Below are 23,704 nucleotides of genomic sequence, written 5' to 3'. Positions count from 1 at the left end.
GATGATGATAATGTTATTGCTTTTATATATTGTTTTCATGGATCTCACCGAGGTAAGTGGACAGTAAAGGTTTTTATGTTAATAAACCAGTTTATTATAAATTATGCTCCATTGGTCATTTTTGTTTTCTACCCACTTTTATTTTCATGGCGGTGAGATAGTGTGATGTCTTTACTGGGTTGGTGTAGTTCATTCCTTATTTAACCATTTCATATCAAGAATACGTTGTTCCCGAGCCCGTTCCGCAGGAAGACGGGGAAGGGGACGCCTAAAGACTTCATAGTTATATCTATAGTTCTTATTTCGAGTATCTCTTTTAGTTAGTTTGTTTTTTCATGTTTTGAGTACGTTTTGGTTATTGTGTAAGGGATGTTAATCAAAATTTTTATTACGCTTCCGCATTTGAGATTTTTAATACATACATTTCATTTAAATTTTCGGGGCCGTTACATTATATACACTAATGATTATGTGAAATTTAATTAGTAATTTTCAATTTAAGTTTTAGCTCTTTCTGTATGTACTTGTATTTATTTTTTACATTTTACTTAAACAAAAATACTACTTTCTTTAACTTTTTTAGACATTTATGTTTTAAATCATTAAATTAAATTTTTTTATTATATATGATAATAATTTTATATATGAATCTAATATACAACTAATATAATCAAATAGCTGGTAATTTAATTTTAAATTATTGATTTATTAAAATTTGATTCAAAATAAAAATTAATTGATCATATAATAAGAATGATTAGTATGTTGAATTCACATCAGTTATAACAAAAAATATACAAAAATTACAAATTTTTAATAGTTTTTCAACATTATGCAATTATTTGATATGAATATTTTAATAAAAATATTTTTTTTAAATTTTTCTATACTAATCGTGGAAAATTTTAAATTGCATAATTTTTTTATATCTCTGATATTAACCTTACTCTAGGTCATTATTTTTCAACATTAGTTTTATTTACTCCTTTTTAGTATGATCTGAATCTTTGTTATTGTTTTTTATTGACACTACTCTTTCGAATACTTCATCATTTGATTAAAATTTCTTTGTATTTTTCAATTTATATTTTGTATCTTTTGTATCTACATTTTCTTAATCCCTAATAATTTTTTTTTTTTTTTTGCTTCTTGCAACTTCATTCACATATCAATAGGGTTTTCTAGTTCATTTTATGGGCTTCTTGTCTCTATCTTATTTCTTATATATTCCTTACATGGCATGTTCTTGTTGTAGATGATAGCCATTATTTGTCTTTAATTTTTCACTCTCTCAAGAAAGCAAACTGCAAATGGGTGAATTGAAAATCAATTTGTTAACAAAGTTAGTTAAATTGTTGAATTGGAGACTAACTTACAAACAAAAAAGACACTAACCTATGAAACATAGAAGCTAGCTTATGGCGAGCCATGTAGTTGTGGGTGGTAAATTCCGATTATTCGCATGTAAACGAGAATAGATGTAAATGATTTTATGCGTATTAGTAGCATCAACTTCAAAATAAATTGTTAACAATAGATTAAGTTAGGTGATATGATGAGAAATATTGATTTTTGTTACGTAGGAAATGAAATTTAACTTAATAGGGTATGTTAAAAAATAGACTAACCCGTTAATATTTTCTTCCTTCATATTCATGTTTGTTGTGATGGGAAAGATAGATAAATAGATATATATATATATATATATATATAGAGAGAGAGAGAGAGAGAGAGAGAGAGAGAAAAGGGAGAGAAGAGAGAGAAGAAGAAATAAAAAATTATAATATTTAATATGTAATTTAAATAAAATATATTTATACATATATCTCATCTTTTATCTCTATGGTAGTTATATACATACATTAAAAAAAATAAATGGTTACATTATTAGTTACGCGTTTATAATTTTGATAGACTTTTAATATTATTGTGAATAAGGGTTAATTTAAAAAAAAAAGTTAAAAATATAAAATATAAATAGATAAAAAAATATAAAACTTAAAGTAGAAAAACGAAAATAATAAGTGTTTAAGCCTTATAAGATATATTTTTGTATGTTCTTTGGGTGATATATAATAAATAAGTGATGGCTTCTCTCATATCATTTTCTTAATATAAAATGTGTTCCCAAACAATTCCTTTCATTTCTTAAAGCAAACACATAATATATTGGTGCATTTATTATATATGGGTCAATTGCCAAAAAGAATAATTATGATATTGCATTATGGAAAACAGAAATTAAAAAAAAAACAAAAAAAAAAAACATGATTGAAAATTTTTGTTGTAGTAAAATTGTGAAGGAGAAAACTTGTTATACTTTTGGAAAAACTTCTCCCCAAATATGGTAGGAATGAGTATAATTATTTCAAAAACCCTAAAATTAAAAAAAAAAAAAAATCCTAATAATTGAGAAAATCAAATAAAATCCTTTTTTCATTGAAAGAGATAAAATATATTACAGAACACCACAACACAACATCTAATTGTTGATATAAAAACAAAAAGAAGAAATTTCTAATATAAAAAATTCAACTCTTCTTACACATTCAAATACTCATTTATGTTGACAGCGAACACTTTCAAATACACTTCACAAACTGACATCTCCCAAAACAAATTGCTCAAAATAAGAATTCACAGTGCATTTTTCCTTTTCAGGTAATTTCTTTCAGGGGCATTTTATAATTTTGTAATTCTACAACTTATTTAGACTCAGATAAATAATTCATAAGAATTTTAAATATTTAGACTGTATAACTCTATTTTACAAAAATTTAAGTTACCATAGACACCTCTAAAAAGTGAATTTATTTCACTCAATAAGTGTTATGTCAATTAATATTGGCTTATCCTACATACTTGAATGTTGTTCTCGTCCAATATGACCATACTAGATGACATGTTTGTAACATTTGTTTCAATATTATACTAGATACTTGAATGTTATTATGAAGAGGCTACAATTCTAACTAAAACCACAGTTTCAATAAAATTATGATTCAGCCAACCAAATATGATAGTAGGAGTACTTAGTGTGCTAATCATTAATTTCTATCATAGGTTAATAATTTAGGAGCCAGAAAGCAAAGGTTGCTGTATAGATGGATGCATACCACAAGAAGCTAAGTTCTTATAGTTTGTTTTTGAGGAACAATAATTGCACCACAGGGTAAAAAATGAAGTAAACAAATAATCTTTTTTATTACGTGAATTATAAGAATCAAAAATTAGAAATCTTTCAACGAGAAATACTAAGTTATGACACTAGTTTATCCTATACAACCAATTTCCTTATCTTACAATACACAAAAGTTGGCCTAGGTCTGAATTCAGCTGCCAAAGACGTGCACAGAACAAAAAACTCAAACAATAAGTAGATGACAGGACACAAACCTCAAAATGATTAGAGGAAAATTTCTTTGAAATGCCAATGCATTTAACCGAATATCATATAAACTATACCAAGAATGTTACATCTGACTGGAATATTCTTTAGCAATGTCCAGTCAGGAGTTGTCCGTTGATGAACTCATGATTTGTATCTGTAAGTGCATAAAGAGAGAATCTTAAAAAATAATAATATAGTAAACCAAATGGAAGCCATGCGAGCACAATGTAAGTAACACGGGTGAAAGGAGTACCTTGTTCACCAGTAAGTTTACTTGCTCCCTGTACATTTCTTTCAAGTCTACAATATCGGCACGGAGTTCCTCCAGCTAGACATGCAACCACTTCCAAAGGTCAGGACATTATAGATACTAACATTAATACAGTATGTTCTAATTTTCACATTGAATTCAGTCAATAAAAAAGGAAATTTTTAGAACTAAATGCAGCTTCAATCTCACAACCATATCACTCAAGCTTTACTTCCTTTGTCCTAGTTATGTTCATAATAATTGCAGTGGGAAGGTCATTGTGGTATTAAGCCCTGACTTCCTTTCTTCCATGCCTTTTTTTTACAAGTCTAACTTCTTTATATTGAGCACATGCAATGTTTTACTGTTTTAGAAATACTTAACCTGCAAACTGCATATACATCTTCTAGCAAAAATATTAACATTCACCATAATTATGGTTGTAAAATTATTGATGTTAGTCAGAAGTAAAGGTAAAAGAGGCCAATAACCATTTAAAATCTTTACAAAGTCAGAAGTAAAAGAGGCACAACTTCTGGTAAAACAAAAATGAAAAAATAAAGCATACCACTATTGCTATTAATCATATGGAAAGTATTTAAAAAAAAGAAAAAGAATAAAAGCAAAAGCAAAGGAGATTGCTAGGGTTGATAAAGCCTTATGTTGTGGTACAAGATTCCAATAACAGTTTGATATTTTCACAAAAGCATAGGAGAAATGGATAAAGATTTTTAGCAGGCACTGATCACCAGCCAACACTTTAAGTGCAGTAAGTGAACTCATCACGGTATTATAACAAGAATCTTGACCACTATATAAAATCTAATTAGTCATCCAAGATATCAATAGCAATTTGTTTCCATATTCAATGAGATGATATTTTTATTACATGGCTTATCTTACATATACCATAACCCATGTGCTCTCCCAACAGCTGGCTGAAATTTTTGTCTCAAGAGAGAGAAGCCAAAGTATAAAAATATATGTACCTCCTCATCACGTTCACCCATCAGCTCAAGAGCAGCAGAATGCCTCCTCCTGAGTGCTTCAAGCTCTGCTCGGATGCTTGGCAGCATCGTAGCCTCAGCCCGTAACTTTTCACACTGCAGCCAATAAGAGAAGAACCTGAAGATGATTAGAAGTCGAATTGATGCAGGGCTATCTAGCATAATTTTTCTACCGTATTACAAATATAGAGTTACTATATCTTTAACATGTTTATAGGTCAGAGTTTGTCATTTGTTTATATTCCTCTATTACCCTGCTAGAATACGAGTCAACATCATAACATTCAGTATAATGTGCTACTGGACAAGTTGTTTTTGTTCTAACCTAGCAAAAATTTCGTCTTAGGTAAAATTTTATGCAGGAATTATACTTTAAACCAATATTACTCAAAAATACCCAATTCTATTTCCAGAGCTAAGCTACTTCCACAACCCAGGAGAAATCACAAGAGTCTGGTGTAGCCCCAAAATCTATTCACTTTCCATGAATCTCGCACAGTCCTAAGGCCCAGGAGCAATTCTGAACCAAAGCAGTCACAGAAATCTGATGCAGCCATGCAAATCATGAGAAGTTATAAGATGTCAACATGGTCTGCAAACCCACAAAGTCTCGAAACTTAGGAAGTCGGAATGGTCTGGGGTAGAAATTTTCATTGCTCAGATAAGGCTGGGATCAGGAATCCTAAAGGCCCAACTCAATTCTTCAAGCCTATGGTTCTAACCAAGCTCAATCAGAATAAAATTAGCAATTCCGAAACCCGTTCATTAAGCTCACACTATTTAGCAAAAACAAGTTTATGTTGTTTTATACATTTATATTTTTTAATAATCCACGAAGTTATTTAATGTGCTCCTATTTTTGAGGTCTTCCTCTTGGCAAATTTGCATTTTCTTTAAATCTGTTTGAGCACTTTACAGTGAAGAGTACGAGTTTCTTTGTGCTTCCACTACAAGTCTTCTACCTTAGAAACTTGCTATTTTAGGTTGATTAGGTTATTCGATTAATTAGTATTAGGCCTTTTCCCTAGTCTTTTTCTCCTCATAATCAAGTAAAATCAAAACAGCACCAAAAGAAAAAATTCTTTATTAGTTTTCCCACCAATTATCTATCCCTTTACTATTTACCTACCTACAATTATACACTCAACCCTACTTTATTATCAGTCTCTCTGTTATGCATGCATGACAGAGAAATTATAAATTAAGCTCTTTGGTCTCTACGTGTGCATTATAGTAGGTTTTCTGATTTGTATTAACTGTGTGAATTACATGTTTTCAGAATTGATCTTCTATTTCTGTGTCTTCCTACATGACTATTTATAACACAGCTGGAACTAATTCATTATTTGGATCACAAGTAGTAGTTTAGTAATACATTCTGCTGTGTTAGTTCTCGTTATTTTTCTATGAGAATAGATCTAGGATTCGATAGTCAGGTTAAAGATTCCTAAATAACTCAATGTATTTTAAGTTTTTAAAGAAGATAATCGACATTTTTTGGAACAGGATAATCAATAAATTTAAGTATCAAGAAAATGTTGTTTGACGGAATCTTATTCTTCACTTGGACACCTACCCTCTTCCACTTTTCTAGTAAGTAATCTAAATTTAAAAAGACTATTTGTTAAAAAATAAAATTTTCCATCTCTCATTTCGTGTCTTTTTCCTCTCAACTCTCTTTAGGATCCTACTCCACCAACTTCCCCCAATTCTTCTTTTTTGTTGTCCTTTCCTTTCTTTTTCTTATTTATATCCACTTACTATATATCATGATCACAAGAGAGAATAAAAACTGTTAGGACAGTTTGTTCATGACAATATTCTATTCTTAACACAACAATACTTCAACCACGAAAAAACTCACATTAATCTAACTATTTGAGTATGTAACCACCTCTTATTATGGTGTCCTACAACTTATAGCTTATGGTGCATGATCTATGGTCTTCTAGGGATCGATTGGAAGATATAGTAACTGTGATAAGTAGGATGCTATAGTTTAAAAAACCCTAACCATGATGTCTAGGCTTTTCTTCCTAAGTCCCTAAGTAGGCAACAAACCCTAACTTATCCTACATCATTTTGGTGCCAATTGTTTATATTTTCAGTGTCTCTTGGGGTTCACTTGCTCTACTTGAGGGTATTTTTTCCTTCTTGTAGGAAGAAAGAGATAAAGGCTCTCTAGGGTGGAGATTTATTTGCTAGGGTGTGGGTGAATTGGCTTGAGAGAATAAGAAGAACCATCAGGTATCTCTTTGCCCAAGGCACATAGGCATTTTAAAGACTTCTCTTTGTCAATTTTTTCTTTTGTTAGGATATCTTATCCTCCAATTGTTGGATTCTTCTTTCTCCATCTAATAATATTTTTTCTATCAAAAAGAATATGGAGTCCATCTCAAAGATATTACCTTCCATATCTTATTTTCTCTAAAAGGGAGAATAGAACACAGATATGACCAAACTAACCTAAAGAAAATCACAAGAACAAGGAACTTGAACCAGTGAAAACTGGTCAGGAAGGGCCTAAACTGGTCTAGAATAATCGATATGCCCAAATCTGAGTGGACTGGTAAGAGAACAGTTTCACTCGTACATCAGGTGTGCATCAGGTCCATGCTGTATTTGCTGGTAATCAGTGAAGGTCGGGCTTCTGGTGGAACATTCTCGCAATGATGGCAGTTCAAGATTGGCAACTGGTGTTCTCTGCAGTGACCTGGAAGGCAAATATCTACCAAGAGATGTGTGGTATAGCTTTCAGCAACGTTGCATTTTCTGAATCTGGGCTGAAACTTGGCAAGGAGCCCAGTCAAAGATATTTAAATTTGACTACATTAAAGGCGCAAACCATCTGGAGGTGGTGGCCAGGGTAACAACTGACAATAGAAATTGGTCTTGTTTGATTGTGCAAATCTCTTTTCTGAATATGTTTTCCTTTTTGGGAAAAAAAAGGTTTCTTCTTCTTTGGTTCTTTTCCTAATAATGAGTTTAAGTTAACAAAAAATGTGGAGAAAAAATATAGACTTCAATACCGATTAATATAGGAAAGGTAGGGTCTAGAACTGACTTGTCCATGAATGATTTAAACATCAGAGGAATAAAGGTTAAAAAACAAAAGAAAAGAAGAAATGTTTAGAAAGTTGGGGATCAAGGTGAAGAAATACAAAAAGAAGCGGACAAAACAGGTAGGCTAGACAAAATAAGAACTAACAAAACAACCACAAAGAAATAAACCAGGAATAAAAACCTAACTAAATAATTTTCAATTCATCGCTCTTTATTCTCTACTACTGTTCATAGATAATGACTTTTATATAGACACTAATTACAACCATTACGAAAAATATTACAGTAATAAAAATGAAATCAAAAGTTCTTAATTTCTAAAAATACTTAAACTCAACCTACATAAGCTAAATAAATTAAATAATATTATTATTCTATAAGTATTTTTTAATACTAGAAATGTTCCAATTTAAGTTGTCTCCTGTTGTTAAGCATCTAAATAAACTATATGACATTGCTTGTAATTAATCGGAAGTGAGGATGAGAATCGTGCTTATTGAATATAGTCCTCGTTCTGTATCCTTTACATATGGAATGTGTAGGTTAGACATAAGTATTTTACCTTGGTCAAAGAAGTTTGCATTATAATAAAACTACCTTCATAAGTGGAGATATTACTTCCTTCCCAGGAACCTTCTACCATACTCACGCCACTCAAGGTCTCATACTCAAACCACTTAGTCTTGAGTTCCCATTACCTGAACATGTCTCCAGACCATAGAGAAGCACCAGGACAAGGTGCTGCCCTCAGACTCTTACACAGTCTGTAAGTGGTCTAATTTTAAAAAATAAATAAATAAATATGTTATATGACTAATTACTTATGCTGTTCCTGGCCACCAAACAAAGAACATTACAATGTTTCTTCCTTTGTATTGATCTTATACTGCAACATTGTTAAGTGTTATGCCATGATGCTATCCAATACTACGTCAGTTACTTCCCTAATTAGTATCCTAGACAAAATAATATTTAGAAAACCATGTAGTGATTAACTATTATGATTTAGACTATTTACTGAATGAAACATACAGATACCTGTCATTGACTTTCATACAGACCTGTGATTGGGGAGACAACTCTCTAATCTGGGGTTGATGTGCTTCTTGAATTTTTTTTATTATGAATTGCCAATTCTTATGATTGTAGATTCTTTTTCTTTTTTTTCTTTTGTCTTTCCTAAAACTAAGTCCACTCTGCTAAATTACCATTAGAGCATTCAGACTAATTAAAACATATCCAAACCTGTGCAGTCATTTTGACTAGCTCCTCAGCAAGAGAATCACGGATTGATTCCATCGATGCCTGACAAAAGCAGAAAACAGCAAGAGTCATCCGATGACATGCAATCATGAAATTTTGCATAAATCCTAGAAGCATTGAATACCCATAATAAATAGAATATGCAACTATTAAATTATATAACTTATACCAAACGAGACATATAGGATGCTAGTTCTCCCTCTTTCTGGCGAAGTGCAGCTTCGAAGGCACTAGGTGTCATACTCTTCATGTAGTACGGATTCATGGTTGCCTCACCAGTGGCTCTCCTGTCCGATAAACCGTCAGATGACTCTAAAGATGCTTGAAGAAAATAGCTCTCCTCCATGCTGCCAATGCTGGTTGCACTAGAGACTTTTCGGGGCAAGTGCATGTTTCCTGAAAGAAATTATAAACTTTCTAAAGGATAAGAATTGGAAAAAGGAAAAAAAAAATTGATGGACATGAAGTAATATCATCAAGCAACAGACCATTCTCGAAAGCAGAACTTTGCCTGGATATGGATGTCCTTTCTGATATAGCAGTAGAATGGGCACGGGCTGTCTTTTCCAGATCTATCCGAGCAGCCTTTTCCTTTTCTAAATCCTGTCAAAATAATGAGCTTAATTCTGAAGTCAAATACAACGTCGCATACAAGTTCCAATGGTATAGAAAGTTTGTTAATCCTAAATTGATGTAATATGCTACTCTATGAGTTTTCCTCCTAGTTCATGAAGGAATCTACAAGTTAACTAAATTGACAAGCATCAAGTAATTTCAAATTAAGGGGTTCAAGTTTGATATTGTGCAACTGTGTCAAAGCAGGTACAACAAGACAAGGATGCAGCAAAACAACAGTGTAAGAGAACTGTTTTATGGAAAATGTATTTGGAGTGTTGTTTATGTGAACCACAAAAATATACAGCCTCTGTTTAAAAAATCCTAGGCAGATCTGCAACTGAAATTATCAAATAATATTATAGCTAGCTATGATAAACTTGCTAGAAGCAGAAATGCACAGAAAGGAGACTAAAATGAAAGGAAAAGAAAAAAGGACTTTACAACTTTGATACTTAGGCAACATACAGGAAAGTATTACTTCAAGTTAAATGGGAAAGGAGTGTATGACCTGCTGAAGGAGTTCCCGGTGCACTAGTGCGTCCTGTAACTCTTGCTTATGTTTCCGCCACAATTCTCTAATTTCCTCTTCAAGTTGGTTCACACGACCTTCTTGAGTATCGGCCTCCTCTTTTGCTGCCAGGTAGTCCTGCCTATTTTCAGCTGCTCTCTGTCTCTCCTTCTCAAGGGACCTACTTAGCTGTGTCTGCTCTGCTCTAAGACAAGAAATCTGAAGCACAGGTATGATGTAAGCTAATATTATGATAAATCAGATTATGCTGCTGAGAGAAGAATATAAATATAGCAGAAATACCTGAGCTTCAAGAACATTAATCCTAGATAATGTTTGAGACAGACGTTCATTCACAGATCGCTCTCTTTCTTCAGCAGCTGCAGCTTTGGCCTCAGCTTCCTGCATTCAATTACAATATGCTAAAATGGTAGTTATATAAAAATTTTCAGTATATTTATCATAAAAAAGAGAAATGTTATTAATACCTGAAGTCGAGTATTAAGAGATCTCTCTACAGCTGCCCAAGCTTCTGCCCTTCTGGCTGTTGTTTCCTGTATTGCCAGTTCAGCAATGACAGAAAAACCATGAATCCAGGGAAAAAAAATAGATCGAAAGACCATAAGAAAATGCATAAATCCTAAAAACAATTTTAAATAAGCCAACTATAAAGACTTTACCTGCATAGCTTCAATTTGCCGCAGGAGAGGCCTTGTAGATTCTGGAACCTGGGTAACCAATTCTTCACATCGACGTTCACTTGCCTATATAAGTAACACGAAACAAGATATTTGAAAACTATTTTACAAAGAAAAATAAGGAGAACAGATATTTCATGGTAGAAGAGTCACCAGGACTGTAACATACTTGATACCGTTTCTGAAGATCTTCAATGTCCCGGTGAAGCATATCTTCTCTAAAAACTGCCTACAAAATGAAAAATCAACCTAAGTAAGAAAATCATAGTGATTGAAGGTCAGCCGACTCAAACAAGTAATGGACATGAATAAGCAAGTACCAGCTGCTCCTTTCTACTTAGAGTTTGCCTTAATTCCTCAAGTGCCTGAACTAGCATAGCTTCACGTTCCTCGGCTTCTCTCAGGCGACTTTCTAGTTCAGTTCGGGCTTCACTGTTAGCACGTGCCTCAGCTAATGCTTCAGCCTCCTTGGCTGCAGCCAAGGCATTTGCATAGTATTCTTTCTGAGCTGAAAGTTCTGCTTGGTGCTTTTCTACGGTTTCTTGCAGCAACTTCTCTGTAGCCGCCTTATCCTTCTTGATACTCTCTACCTTGTTCTCTTCCACCTGGAATTGACAAAGCAAGGTCAAAAAAGTAATAATAAAACAGAGGATCTGGACCATAATCAACCAGAAAAACAAGAACTGTAAACAATACACTTCTAGCAGATGTAAGAAAGAGCTCGTTTAAGCAGCTCAAAAGACTGCTAGAATACATGCAGCAATCAAGAAACTGTACAAAGATCAAGAAGGAAAAGAAAAAAAGAAGTTTCTCGTCCAGAACTCTGTTGATCTTGATATCAATTACCCAAAAGCTACTAAAAAACAAAATAACAATAATAAATTATCTGAAATGTTTTGCCAAAATGTTAATCCAATTGACAAAGAACATCAAACTAAAGCTGACATCACAAATTATCTTAAGACTTTGATTTAATGTTTTTATTTATAGCAATTTTTATTCTAGTAGTATCGGGATTTACTTTTTGTTTAAATCATTTTAATTTTTTTATCAGAGTTCATAAGTTTTTTTTTAAATAAAATGTATAATTGGATTAGGATTAAATTTAGTCCACAGATACTCATGTTTTTTAAGAGAACAACAACGACTGAGAGAATCGACAGGTGATATGCTTTACAATTGTATGATGTATATTCCAGATTATGTATGAGATCAAACCTCACTTGTGTATGATGCTGAAGAAACATAGGTGTGATGTCTAGTTACTTTTCCACTCAAGAACCCGTTAAGCCCGAAATCCAAACTCTTATGTGATATATGAAGGATTCCTAAGTTAATATCTCTGTTTAACACAAATTCCCAAATAGGCAGATTATCATTAACTCATCCTATGTCAAAAGCGACATGGAGAGGATCATTTATGCCAACAATGTACTTCCTGTATGTAACTACTACTATCATATACAGCTACTTATCAGCCAACAGAAACCAAATTTTTTACATGTGATATTGGTGAAATTTTAAGTGCAATATCTATGTTTAACCCAAATCCCAAATAGGCAGATTATCATTAACTCATCCTACGTCAAAAGATGCATGGAACTGATCATTTATGCCACCAATGTAATTTTTATATATAACTACCATTATCATATGCAGAAAGTTATCAGCCAACAGAAACCAAAAGTAGAACAAGGAACGAGAAATATTACCATTTTTCTATAATGAAGTATCATATAATAAGCAACTTATAGTTTCAAAGAAGAACAAACTTCTATCAATATAAAGCAAAATCAGAGTCTGTTAGAAAATTAGAATGAAAATTACATTGAGACTGGCTAAGAGACACAATATTGTTTCTTGAAGATAGCCGAAGTCTCCCACATGGAATTTAGAAACTCTATCTCGGCACTCAGCTTGGTTTTATCTCATTTCCTAACAGTTTTGCACTAACCGGTAAGAACTAAGTGCTTCTCAATCTCAATGCTTGATGCCTCAATTTACAGGTTGTTTAAAGTTCTTAAGTAACTGTGTTTTTCATATAATTTCACTGCTAAATTTTCCCCTTTTATATAGTGAGGTTTTAATGCGGAACAGGAAGCTCCTAAAATGGACATATTCCAATAATGAGAAATATAAAGCAAATTTAATAAAGGAACATAAACGTCTTGGAAAGTTAACTAAAAGGAATAGGAAGATTTAATTTCCTTTTCTAAGTTTTGGAAAGTTTTACAATAAAAAAAAATAGGAACATTTACTTTCCTATTTCCTAGATTTCCTATTCCCCTAGTTCTTTTTATTTAATTTATTTTCTTATTTACTAAACTTTGTAGATTTCCTACTTTTTAGATCTATTTGGTGTCATAAATAAGGTACTCTAGTTTAGTTATTAGGTAGACTATTCATAATAACTATTCAAATATTGAGATATTGCTTTGATTATTGAAATCCGATATCTCCAAATTTTTGTTCTTAATTGAATTTCTCTAAGTTTTATCTTTAAACTCTTTTTGTCCTACATCAGGTTGGTAATCAAAAACGTGAAGATGAGAATGACAATTAATGATGAATGTATGTGACCTTTCCATGATATATATACAAAGAATTAATGACAGATGTATGTGACCTTTTTATAATATATACATGTATGTTTTTTACTTTTAATGATACCGGTGCCTAACTGATGTTAACAGGTATAAAAGCATATATGTTGTTCATGTATCTACAAAACACTAAAAGTTGATGCATTATTGTTACTCAAACTAGAAAGCACATAAGTTTATTGGGCATCTAGGAAGAAATGTGCATAAATTTTTAAGAAGAAATATGCATAAATAGAGGTATTTCTGGATTAGAACCTTTACATAGTGCAAACACAAAATTGCTTAAGAGTCAAAAACAAACTAAGAGGATAAGCTTGAACTTAAAAACCACAACTCGTCTTAAGTGGAAATCATTTGAACTTTAATTCATTTTGAAAACCCAGAGTAGCACAAACAGATTCTTCCTTTATTTTGTGCTTTTACAGCTAGTAAGAACCTAGTCATAATCTACAAATTACTATGTGCACTATGGACATGTCAAATCTCGTTATGAACTGACTAACTCCAACACTTAGACAAGTCTATCAAGTGTGTCTCATCACACACACAACGAAAATGGTCTTATAGACTTATTAGGAGAATAATCCTATCCTCAGCCATATAATCACAAGCGTCAACATCATGTGCCTCACATCCATCATATAGTAAGATATTTCTGAATTTCTGAAGTGCTTCGGTGATTGCTTCAAAACATAATGCAATTTGATGAGTTTGCAGAACTTGCAATAATTTACTGCAGAAATAAACCTTCTGCCCATTGCATATATATTTCTTTATCAATATCACCATTATGAAAAGTGTATGAAACTCCACTTGATGGATGAAGAGATTAGGCAATGTTACCAGAGAAATTATGAGTCTACTAGAAGGAATCTTTGCAATTGAAGCATAAATATCAAAGTACTGGTATCCCAATTGTTGGCCATAGTCTTTTGTATTTAAATTTAATTTCTAAATCAATTAATCTAGCCTTAACTTCCTTTCAAAATTTACAGCCAAGGATTTTGCACCCGTGTGATGACAAAGATACCCGTCATTATTCTATTTCTATATAGAGGCAGTAGCTTCATTAATTTTGTTATCATTGCACCAGGACCTTTTGATTCCTGGGCAAGGATTACAAACAAAATAGTTTGCTTCAAAACTTTCGTGCCAAGCATCAACGTTTTGACCATGAGTGAATAAATTCTAGAGCCACCAAGCCACGAGAAACAAGAGCAACTGTAAGAGTAGACATCTTAAATTTGTTAAAAACCAGAATGAAAACAATATCCAAACCAGCTAAGAGGCACGATGTCACTTCTTGAAGATAGTTGGAGCGTCCCACCATGGAAGGGATTTAGTAATTCTATTTCCAGCTTGGTTTCATCTTGTTCTCTTACAGTTTACCAATACTAAAAGGAACTAAAGCTCTTTTCACTCTCAACACTATACGTCCAAAATTAGTGTTTTTAAATTCCTTAAGTTGTTTTTCTCCACAGTGTTTCATTGTTAATTAGCCATAGATACAGAGGTGAGGCTGATAATCAAATACATTAGTATGAATATGACAACCAATAATGCATGTGTATGACATTTACATGATCTGTCCATCGTACATACATGTAAATCACCTTGTAATGCTTTTTTTTTTCTGGAAATGAGTAAATCACCTTCTAATCTTACATGCACCTAAATATATATTAAGATGTATGCATCCATCTATATGTTGATTCATGTAACCAGGAAATACCAACAGTGATGATGCATTAATATTAATTAAATTAAATCATTTCCAATGCAATCTAGGAAATACCAAAGGTTATAATACATTATTATTACGTAAATTAAATAATCTTGGATACAACCTACGAAAACATTTAGAGAATTCAATTACCTGAAGCTTCGTAATCAAGCCTTTCTTTTCTTCTTCCAGCTCTCTGATCTAGTTGACATGGTAGGAGCGGGGAAAAATAAGAGTAGTAATTGGGAAAGGCAGAAGCAATAGGATTGGCTAACAGGCAATAAAACGAGTAAGCATGCTGGTTTACCTGAGCCCTTAACTTCCGAATTTGAGATTCTTGAGCAGCTTGCTTCTTCGAAAGCTCTTCACCTGAAATTAGATATAAATATGTTTAGGCATCGAAATCATTGCCAAAATGGCCTAATTGCTCTGCTAAATCCATCGATAACCAATTTCCTTTATATGTGATTAGAAAGGTTCAATTGAAATAAAGAGGGAAAATTACAAAATATGCTTTGATCTTAACGACAATGATATAACATCTTCCTAATGGTCTAAGAACATCATTTATCTTACTAATAATTTCAAAGTTTTTCTAATAGGATTGCTGAAAATTCTTGAAATATCACCCTTAATTTGATCTCATCACTAATGTGATGACATGAGAAAGAATATTTAAAAAAAAAGAAGAATAGATTAAAATGAATTAAGACTTCCTTTGCTAGGGTTTCTTTCCTTCTTATTTATTTTTTTCTTTAATCTAATCTATTTTATTCATTCTATTTCTCCCAATATTTGTTCACATTGATCCTCAATTTCCTCTACCCTATCTTTATGCTTCTATTTTCACCTAAATTTCCTCATTTTAAACTATCTGACAAATTGGTTTAACCGCTTCTCGTTCTACATCACTTTAACTTGCTACAAATTCTCTCTTATTTTCTCTTTCCTCTCCTATTTTCTTTCTTTCTGAAGAATCCTCGACATATCCTTTTCCTTATATCTGTAAAGTACCTTGTGACTCTAGAGTACTCCAACCTCCAAAAGCTCAACTTATTTGACTTAATGATTTGCACAAACTCTGTAATACAGGAGCTGGAAATGCATCTAGACTTCATTTCGTAGACAAAATATTTTGAAATTTTCATTTTCTAACTTAATTTATACTCGTTTATAAAAATGTGTAAAGTGGTTAAACAGGAAAAAATTATTTAGAGAACAATGTCCTGAACAATGTTAAAATATCGCAGAGATAAAATTCGAGAGATAGGTGGATAAAGGAGGAGGTAGAAATACAAAAGTCTCCCATACAAGGCAAATCATCATAGGAGGATTAACTATGTGGAGGAGATCGAGATAGACGACTAGATAGTGAAGAGTAATGAGTAGTTGAGGCAAGGGGTCCTAGAATTCTTCTATAGATTCTATTGCAGGGAGTTTAGTTGGAGGCCCAAGTTGGATGGTTTCAACTTCATGTCTTTGAATGAGCTGGGTCAAGAATCACTTGAAAGAGAGTTCACTGAGGAGGGGATCCTTGAGCAACTCATGCACTATAGAAGGAATAAAGCCCCAAGTCCCAGTGGTTTCAACATGGGTTTGCTACAAAATTTTGGCATGTAATAAAGGAGGATATTCTTGAGATTTTTAAGGAATTACGTGGATTTGAATTCTCTCTCAAATCCTTAAATTCCTCTTCTTTGGTACTCATTTTTAAGGTGGAGGGGGCAACAAATATTAAACACTTCAAACCTTTTTTTGAAATAAAGCAATTATTAAGAGTTTCAAACCTATCAGCTTAGTTAAGAGCATCTATAAGCTCATTGCGAAAGTTTTAACTACAAAAATAGCTAAGGTGACGGATAAAGCATTGGACGAGTGCCCACATGCTTTTATGGAAGGAAAACAAATTTTGGATGCGGTTATTATGAGTAATAAGGTCGTGGATTAACTATTATTCAAGAATAGAGAAGGTGTTCTTCAGGAATAGAGAAGGTGTCCTATGCAAGTGGTATATGAAGAAAGTCTATAATCATGTAAATTGGGACTTCCAATGCTGGAGGAGATTGGATCCCGCGGACAAATTGTTTAGGTAGATTAACTCTTGTATCACTACAATTGTTTTTGTGATCATGTGAATGGGGTCCATCTTTTTTTTTCAAAGTCTCCAAATGTCTTAAACAAAGTGATCCATTATCTCTGTTATTTTTTATTATTGTCATGAAAGTCTTGAAGAAAATTTTGGTAAGAGCCAGAGAATTGGAGCTGTCTTAAGGTATAAAGGAGGATGAGGGTGAGCATATGAAGGAGGTAACCCACTTACTTTATGCTAAGTACACTTTAATGTTTTGTGAACCAAATGAGAGGGCAATGCTTAACTTTAAGATGTATTTTACTAAGTTTCTAAGTGGTTTCTGATCTCAATATCAACTTAACCAAGTCTGAGTTGGTGAGAATGGATGATGGAAGAAATACTCCTACATTTGGCAAGAGTCATGGGGTGTAGAAGTGTGGAGTTGCCGATTAAGTACTTAGGGTAACCTTTTGGGGCCAAATATAAAGATGAGAGGGTGTGGGGACCTGTGGTGGCCAGATCTAAGAGGATGTTTGCAGGATGGAAGAGAAACCTCCTTCAAGAGGGGGAAGACTCACACTCATTAAAAGTATGTTGGTTAACCTTCTCATTTATTACATGTTCCTTTTGACAATCTCAGTGAGTATTGCCAAGACGCTGGAATCAATTCGGTGTAGATTTTGTTGAGACAACTCTTGAGGATATGAAAAAAATATCACTTGGTGGCGGAAGATGAGATAAAAAAAAAAAGTTAGTATCTCAGGGAGGTTTGGGATTGATCTTTAGTGGTTATGAATCTAACCTTACAAGGTAAGTAACTATGGAGATTCATGAAAGAAAACGGTATCCTATGATGGAGGGTGATAGTGACAAAGTTCAGTAATGTGGATAGAGGGTGGTACTCCAGAATATTGACTAGACTGCATTGGAAGGGGATGTATGAAAAAATTTACAAGGGAAAAATTAAATTCCAGAATTGCTTCAAGTGGAGGGTTGGCACTAGGGATAGAATTAACTTTTGGCAGGATGCTAGACTTAAAAGGAGGGAAAAAGATTTTGGTGAACAGTTGTTTTCTATGCAAGAGGGAGGCAGAATATTGGAATCACATCCTTCTTTGGCGCCTGCTTGTATATAAGTTATGCACCATGACTTACAAATAAATGAGGATCAATTGGGTGATGACTAGTTCGGTAAGGGAAGACATTTAAACCTAGAGAGGTATTAGTGGAGGAAAGAAACATGTGAATCTCATTCCCCTTACTATTTTTTGGGTGGTGTGAAAATAGAAAAACATGAGATTTTTTGACGGAGTGGTAGATGATTTTGATAAAGTTAGAAATAGATGGGTCTAGACCCTGCCTTTTTGGTTATGAATCTTCGTCATTATACAATGGAGAATTTTGGAGACCTAATTGATATACTGATTGACATATAAATACTTTTTAGCATATGTGTTGGCACCCCCTTGGTGCTTGTAAATTAGTGAATCATACCACATTTTTTATTTCACAAGAAAAAAATATTTAGAGAACTATGTTAGAGAATGAGGATGAAGCCCGAATGATGAAAAATATTTTTTGTTAGAAATGTTATTTTCTCTTATTCTTACTTTTTTATATATTTTTTTAGAATTTTTACTCATTACCTTCCAACCACACCGTATCATGTATGTTTCATGAATAACTATATTTATAAACACATAAGAAATCTAGAAACTGAAAATTAGACAATGTCTTCATGTATCAAATTGAGGTCTAAGCATCATTTCGTACATGAAAAAATTTTCTAGTTGTCATCTTCCAAAATTTATATGCATTTCCTCCATAATTATACAAATTAGTTAAAAATAAAGAGAACAATGGGAAAAATGATTGGAATTAGAAAATTCTAAAACGTTCATCTTAGTGTTTTCTAAAAACTATTTTTTTTTTGTGTTTTGGTTATCCTAAAATCATATATGAATAAAGCCCTAGATTCCTGACAACAAAATTCTGGATTTAGAACAATCCCAGCAGGTTTCATCTTCTTGAACACTTGAATTAACACATTCTGCAAGGTTAAGGTCATTATAGTATCATCTGACCCAAATAATTGGAGGAGTCTGCATAACTCTGAATTCACTCTCCCATCCTTCCCTCATAGTCCAAACACGTGACTCAAACTTCCAACTTTTCAAAAACTAAAGAGTACTTTAGCCACCAAAGGCTAGGGAGGGAGTCATCCTCCCCTCATAGCCAGGGCACCAAATGTATACCCGTATAACGAACTTCCAACTCAATCCATCAACTGACTGATTTATTTTAAAAAAAAAAGATAATGCTATATGTTCTTTCTTTTTTATCACACATGATCAGCAATGAAAACAAAATTTCGCAGACCTACAACAATCTAGGTGATAAATTGGATGTCTACCCATTTTTATTAATAAAAGAAAAAGTAACTTCATCCTTCTTAAACTGAATAATAGCTCATATGACCTACAATAATCTAGCTATAGATTGCTTAAATAGATTAATCATATTTCTATTAGATGTAAAACTATTATACTAGTTAAGAAGCTATTATCATAGTTTTAGTAACTTTAGGAGGTATAATTTTTATTAGTATTTAGGTATTTTATTTGAATTAGTAGTATTATTTCCTGTCCTACTAGTATCCATATCTCTTAGTTTAATCTTATTTTGGAAGAATAAGCACAATAGTATCTCATAATTCCCACTTTTGAGATAAAATTCAGTTATTCAATAAAATACATTGAGAGTTTCTCAATTTTCTGGTTGCAGAAGACCATAGTTGTCCATAAGAACTCTAGAAGTTATTTAATGTCCAACTGAGCAACATCGCATCATTTAGGCTGACTAGTAAAATATCATCACGTCATAGTTTTCCATGAGTTACTTAATGTCCAATGGTAACAACAGAGCAGGCACTAAAGGCCTGACGTTGCAATATAAGCAACCAGAGAATACCAAAGCCAAACAAGGAAATTGAGCCAACATATATGAGTAATGCATTTTTCTTTTCAAGAAAAAATGGAAACACGAAGCTGAGAGGATACCCTTACCATTTTCCTGAGATGATATGAAGTCATTAGCTCAAAAGTTAAAAGTTGACGTAAGTTTTAATAAGACACGATATAATAGATCAATGGACAAGTCCTCAAAACTTCACCTTCAGCCATAACTTGATTAATTATTTCATCTTTTTCTTTCAATAGGGCAGCAGCATCACTTTTTTTACTCTGCTCTCTCCGGAGCGTATCTCTTTCCTTAGTAAGAGCATAGACCTGTAATCATATGTACTAAGTAATTAAAACTTTACTGGCAATGGATCAAATGATGTAGAGCCAAAAAGGGGAAAGGGGGGAAAACAAATGCCCATTCATAATAACCAAAGACAATCTACTTTGTCAGAGTCCAATGGCTCAAGGGGCACAAATGCTCCTTAATAAGCCAGTGAATAGGAGTTCAATCTCCCTATACAACAAAAAAGAAATTCCACAAATTGTAAATTCACATTCTTTTAGGAAGCTCTTTTAAAGGCACTAATACCAACTGAAACCAACTTCCCTACTTCATAATTCAACCTCTGTAGGGCCATCGTTCACACCCGTCTACTTATTACTTATTTTTCATAAGAAGAAAAGAAAAATGTGTATTGTAAACAAGGCCCAACTCTACAGATAGAAAATAATGCAGTTAAAAGTTAACCAAAATACCAGCATCCCCTTAGTCATCCTCAAATGGAGATAATGACCCTTAACCATAATATCAAAAGGTCCCTTAACTGCCTCAGATGAGGGAAAATGAGTTTGTAACCAAATATATCTAATCCTAGGAAAAGATGAGTGATAACCCTCAATATGAGGTTTTCCCAATCACTTGATAAGAGAACTTGGACAGGAATTCGCTTCTCAAGATTTCCGTTAAGCACAATTTCAACCACAAAAAGAAGAAAGAGTTTGCAATCAAATATCTCCAGTACTAGCAGAAGATGAGTGACAACCCCCAAGATTGACATTTTCCTAATTACTTGATAAGAAAACCTGTACAGGAATGCACTTATCAAGACTTTCCTTCTTCATATCAAGCACAAGTTCACCACTTTCTTAGGCTTCTTAGAAAAGCAATCAACCTGAGTATCAACAGCCAAGTGGCTATTGTACTTTGAATAAGTCAAACCATACACCATGGATGTATGTGAAAGAGCACACCAACAGAATATTATTTGGGGATTCAGCTGCTCTTTACCACAAAATACACCAATTCAAGAATCTTCCCCCTTTTGATGTGGTTATCTAGAAGGATTCTTCCCTTTGCAGCCTTCCACGTAAAAAAGGCAACATAAGCTGGGGCTTTCTTCATCAAAATCTACTTCCAAGAAATAATAGAGAATCAAATAAGATTCAACAATGTGGTGATAAAGGGACTTTACCGACCAGTAAGCCTTAGAATTAAGGTTCCAAACCATTTCATCCTCCTTGTGGCATCAATCTGCGTGAACAAGAAACACAAGCAACCTCATGTTCCCCTCTTCATAGTCATCCAGGTTTCTTAAAAGATTAACACCCAAAATGACCTACTTTGCACTAACCGAGTAGCAATTACACATAATGGCCTCTTTTCTTCTAGCCAAGGACAGAATATCTAGAAAAATTTGTAGCATCAAAGAGGAATTACCTTACCACACATCATCCCGGAATCTAACTCTCAAACATCATCCCACCTTGAGACTAATGCAATCTCCAATATCCTCCCAAGAAGTGCTAATCCTCCTGCACATGCCTGTATTGTACCGGCCCCTAAAAGGTTTAAGCCTCCACCCTGTCTCATTCATGCTAAGCGTTGCCTGGATCACCTTCTACCATATACCACTTTGCAATGTTATTTATAAGCCCTACAAATTCTAGTCCTATTAAGAACAGGAAATTAAAATAGATAATCCCAAAAGACCCCTAATTATAAAAGTAAACCAGCTCCCCACTAAAATAACATTAACGAGACTCCTACATAACAGGACTGTGAAAAACTAAACCACAATTCTGCAAACCAAATATAACCCTAAACTCTAACTAATTGAACAATTTATTTATGGTCCATGCATCACTTTATTCATTTTCCAAGTGAGCCTATAGAATGCACTAAGACGAGAAAAATAGGATATAGCAAAAGAGTATCAATTGCCTCTTGAAAAGCAAATGGACAAATATGGCACATCCATCAAGACAACAAATATTCCATAACATGCATCACATGAAAACTTGGGTAAATGTGTTTTTCTTTCTTAAAGGAGAAGAAAACGAATTCACAAGGCCCCATGGGGGTGCCAACAAAGTACAAACATAAGGGACAAATTGAAGCAAAGAACTAAATCTCAGTAGATCGTGGGAGTAAAGTCGCTCTACCACTTCAAACACAACGATCTATACTTAAATTGTCTACAAAAAATTCCACCACCACTCAGTGGAAATCATACTTCTATGCGGCTAACACAGCTCTTTTGTGGCTCAAGCTTTGGTAATGAACCTAAGAAAGAATGTGAAAGAGTAAAAGTCTCAAACCTTGAAAAACATAAATGACAAAGAATCATAGAAGAATGATATGTTTGCGAAGATAATAATATAATAACTAAATTCAATCTGGTTAAAACTGTAAAACAAATAATCATTTAAATACTTAAGAATTACAATGGATTTCAGTACACCATAAGGTTTTTATCTAATTGACATCCAAGTAAGCAAATAAATATACAAGAAAATATGAACGAGAAGGAAGAACAAAAAAGGTATACCTTTCTCTCAAGAGTTGCAACTCTTTGATGATATTCCTCTCGCAAGGCCTCAATTTCAACCTCATTGGATTTTCTCTGTTTAGGATTTACAGCTATTAGCATGTATGAACAAGAGTCTCTCGAAAAAAAGCATGTAGAAACTAGCGGTTAGGGAAGGAAGGAGGATCACTGTAACATAGAACGAATAACATCTAATAAACTTGATTATATAATCTGTAAATTACACTATGAAATATTTATGCATTTTTACAAACATCATAAATAACAAAGGGCAACAATGAACTGCCTGCAAAAACAACAGAGTGATGACTTCACGATTTAGAATTATTATAATAAATTATGAAGCATCTTTTTTCGTAATAAAAGAAGACATACTATTAGAAAGAGAGAATAATTTATCCCCATAATTATCTCAAAAAAATAATAATTTATCCACCATAAGTAATCATGGCAATGTATGTTTTGGTATTACATACCTTTAAACCCTCAATTGCAACTTTTAGCTGCTCATTCTCATTCATCAATTTTGCTATCTCATCAGCTTTTGCCTGACAAGAAGATAGCATAATAATTGGAGCTTCAAGAACCATAAAGATCAAAAAGCATGGGCAATATGACATGAACAGCAAAAAGAATCATAAAGTCCTAAACAACAAAGTCAAGACAATCTAGCAGATATAAGATGCTGGTCATGGATTGGAGTTACTTAAATTTAAAA

At 33.1% G+C, this 23,704-nt stretch overlaps 1 protein-coding gene across 2 annotated transcripts in view; it reads right to left on the bottom strand.

The window, feature by feature from the left end:
* Nucleotides 1–3,180: 3,180 nt before the first annotated feature.
* GC5 (golgin Putative 5) overlaps nucleotides 3,181–23,704 on the bottom strand; it is a 32,753-nt gene continuing 12,229 nt past the window's right edge. For both annotated transcript variants that reach the window (XM_088218116.1, XM_088218115.1), the window contains 17 exons: nucleotides 23,463–23,534; nucleotides 22,987–23,061; nucleotides 20,368–20,482; nucleotides 15,432–15,493; nucleotides 15,278–15,325; nucleotides 11,119–11,403; nucleotides 10,968–11,027; nucleotides 10,781–10,864; nucleotides 10,589–10,654; nucleotides 10,404–10,502; nucleotides 10,101–10,319; nucleotides 9,463–9,577; nucleotides 9,144–9,370; nucleotides 8,957–9,016; nucleotides 4,631–4,744; nucleotides 3,645–3,719; nucleotides 3,181–3,545 (listed from right to left, as the gene is read on the bottom strand). In XM_088218116.1, the coding sequence (XP_088074242.1) occupies nucleotides 3,510–3,545; nucleotides 3,645–3,719; nucleotides 4,631–4,744; nucleotides 8,957–9,016; nucleotides 9,144–9,370; nucleotides 9,463–9,577; nucleotides 10,101–10,319; nucleotides 10,404–10,502; nucleotides 10,589–10,654; nucleotides 10,781–10,864; nucleotides 10,968–11,027; nucleotides 11,119–11,403; nucleotides 15,278–15,325; nucleotides 15,432–15,493; nucleotides 20,368–20,482; nucleotides 22,987–23,061; nucleotides 23,463–23,534 (1,812 nt within the window). In that variant the 3' untranslated portion in view covers nucleotides 3,181–3,509. The remainder of the gene's footprint in view (nucleotides 3,546–3,644; nucleotides 3,720–4,630; nucleotides 4,745–8,956; nucleotides 9,017–9,143; nucleotides 9,371–9,462; nucleotides 9,578–10,100; nucleotides 10,320–10,403; nucleotides 10,503–10,588; nucleotides 10,655–10,780; nucleotides 10,865–10,967; nucleotides 11,028–11,118; nucleotides 11,404–15,277; nucleotides 15,326–15,431; nucleotides 15,494–20,367; nucleotides 20,483–22,986; nucleotides 23,062–23,462; nucleotides 23,535–23,704) is intronic.

Source organism: Carica papaya, chromosome 4, assembly GCF_054855325.1.
Source record: "Carica papaya isolate Zhongbai chromosome 4, ASM5485532v1, whole genome shotgun sequence".
Classification (NCBI taxonomy): Eukaryota; Viridiplantae; Streptophyta; class Magnoliopsida; order Brassicales; family Caricaceae; genus Carica; species Carica papaya.
Note: the sequence above shows the minus strand (reverse complement) of the source record. Positions and strands in the feature narration are given on the sequence as shown.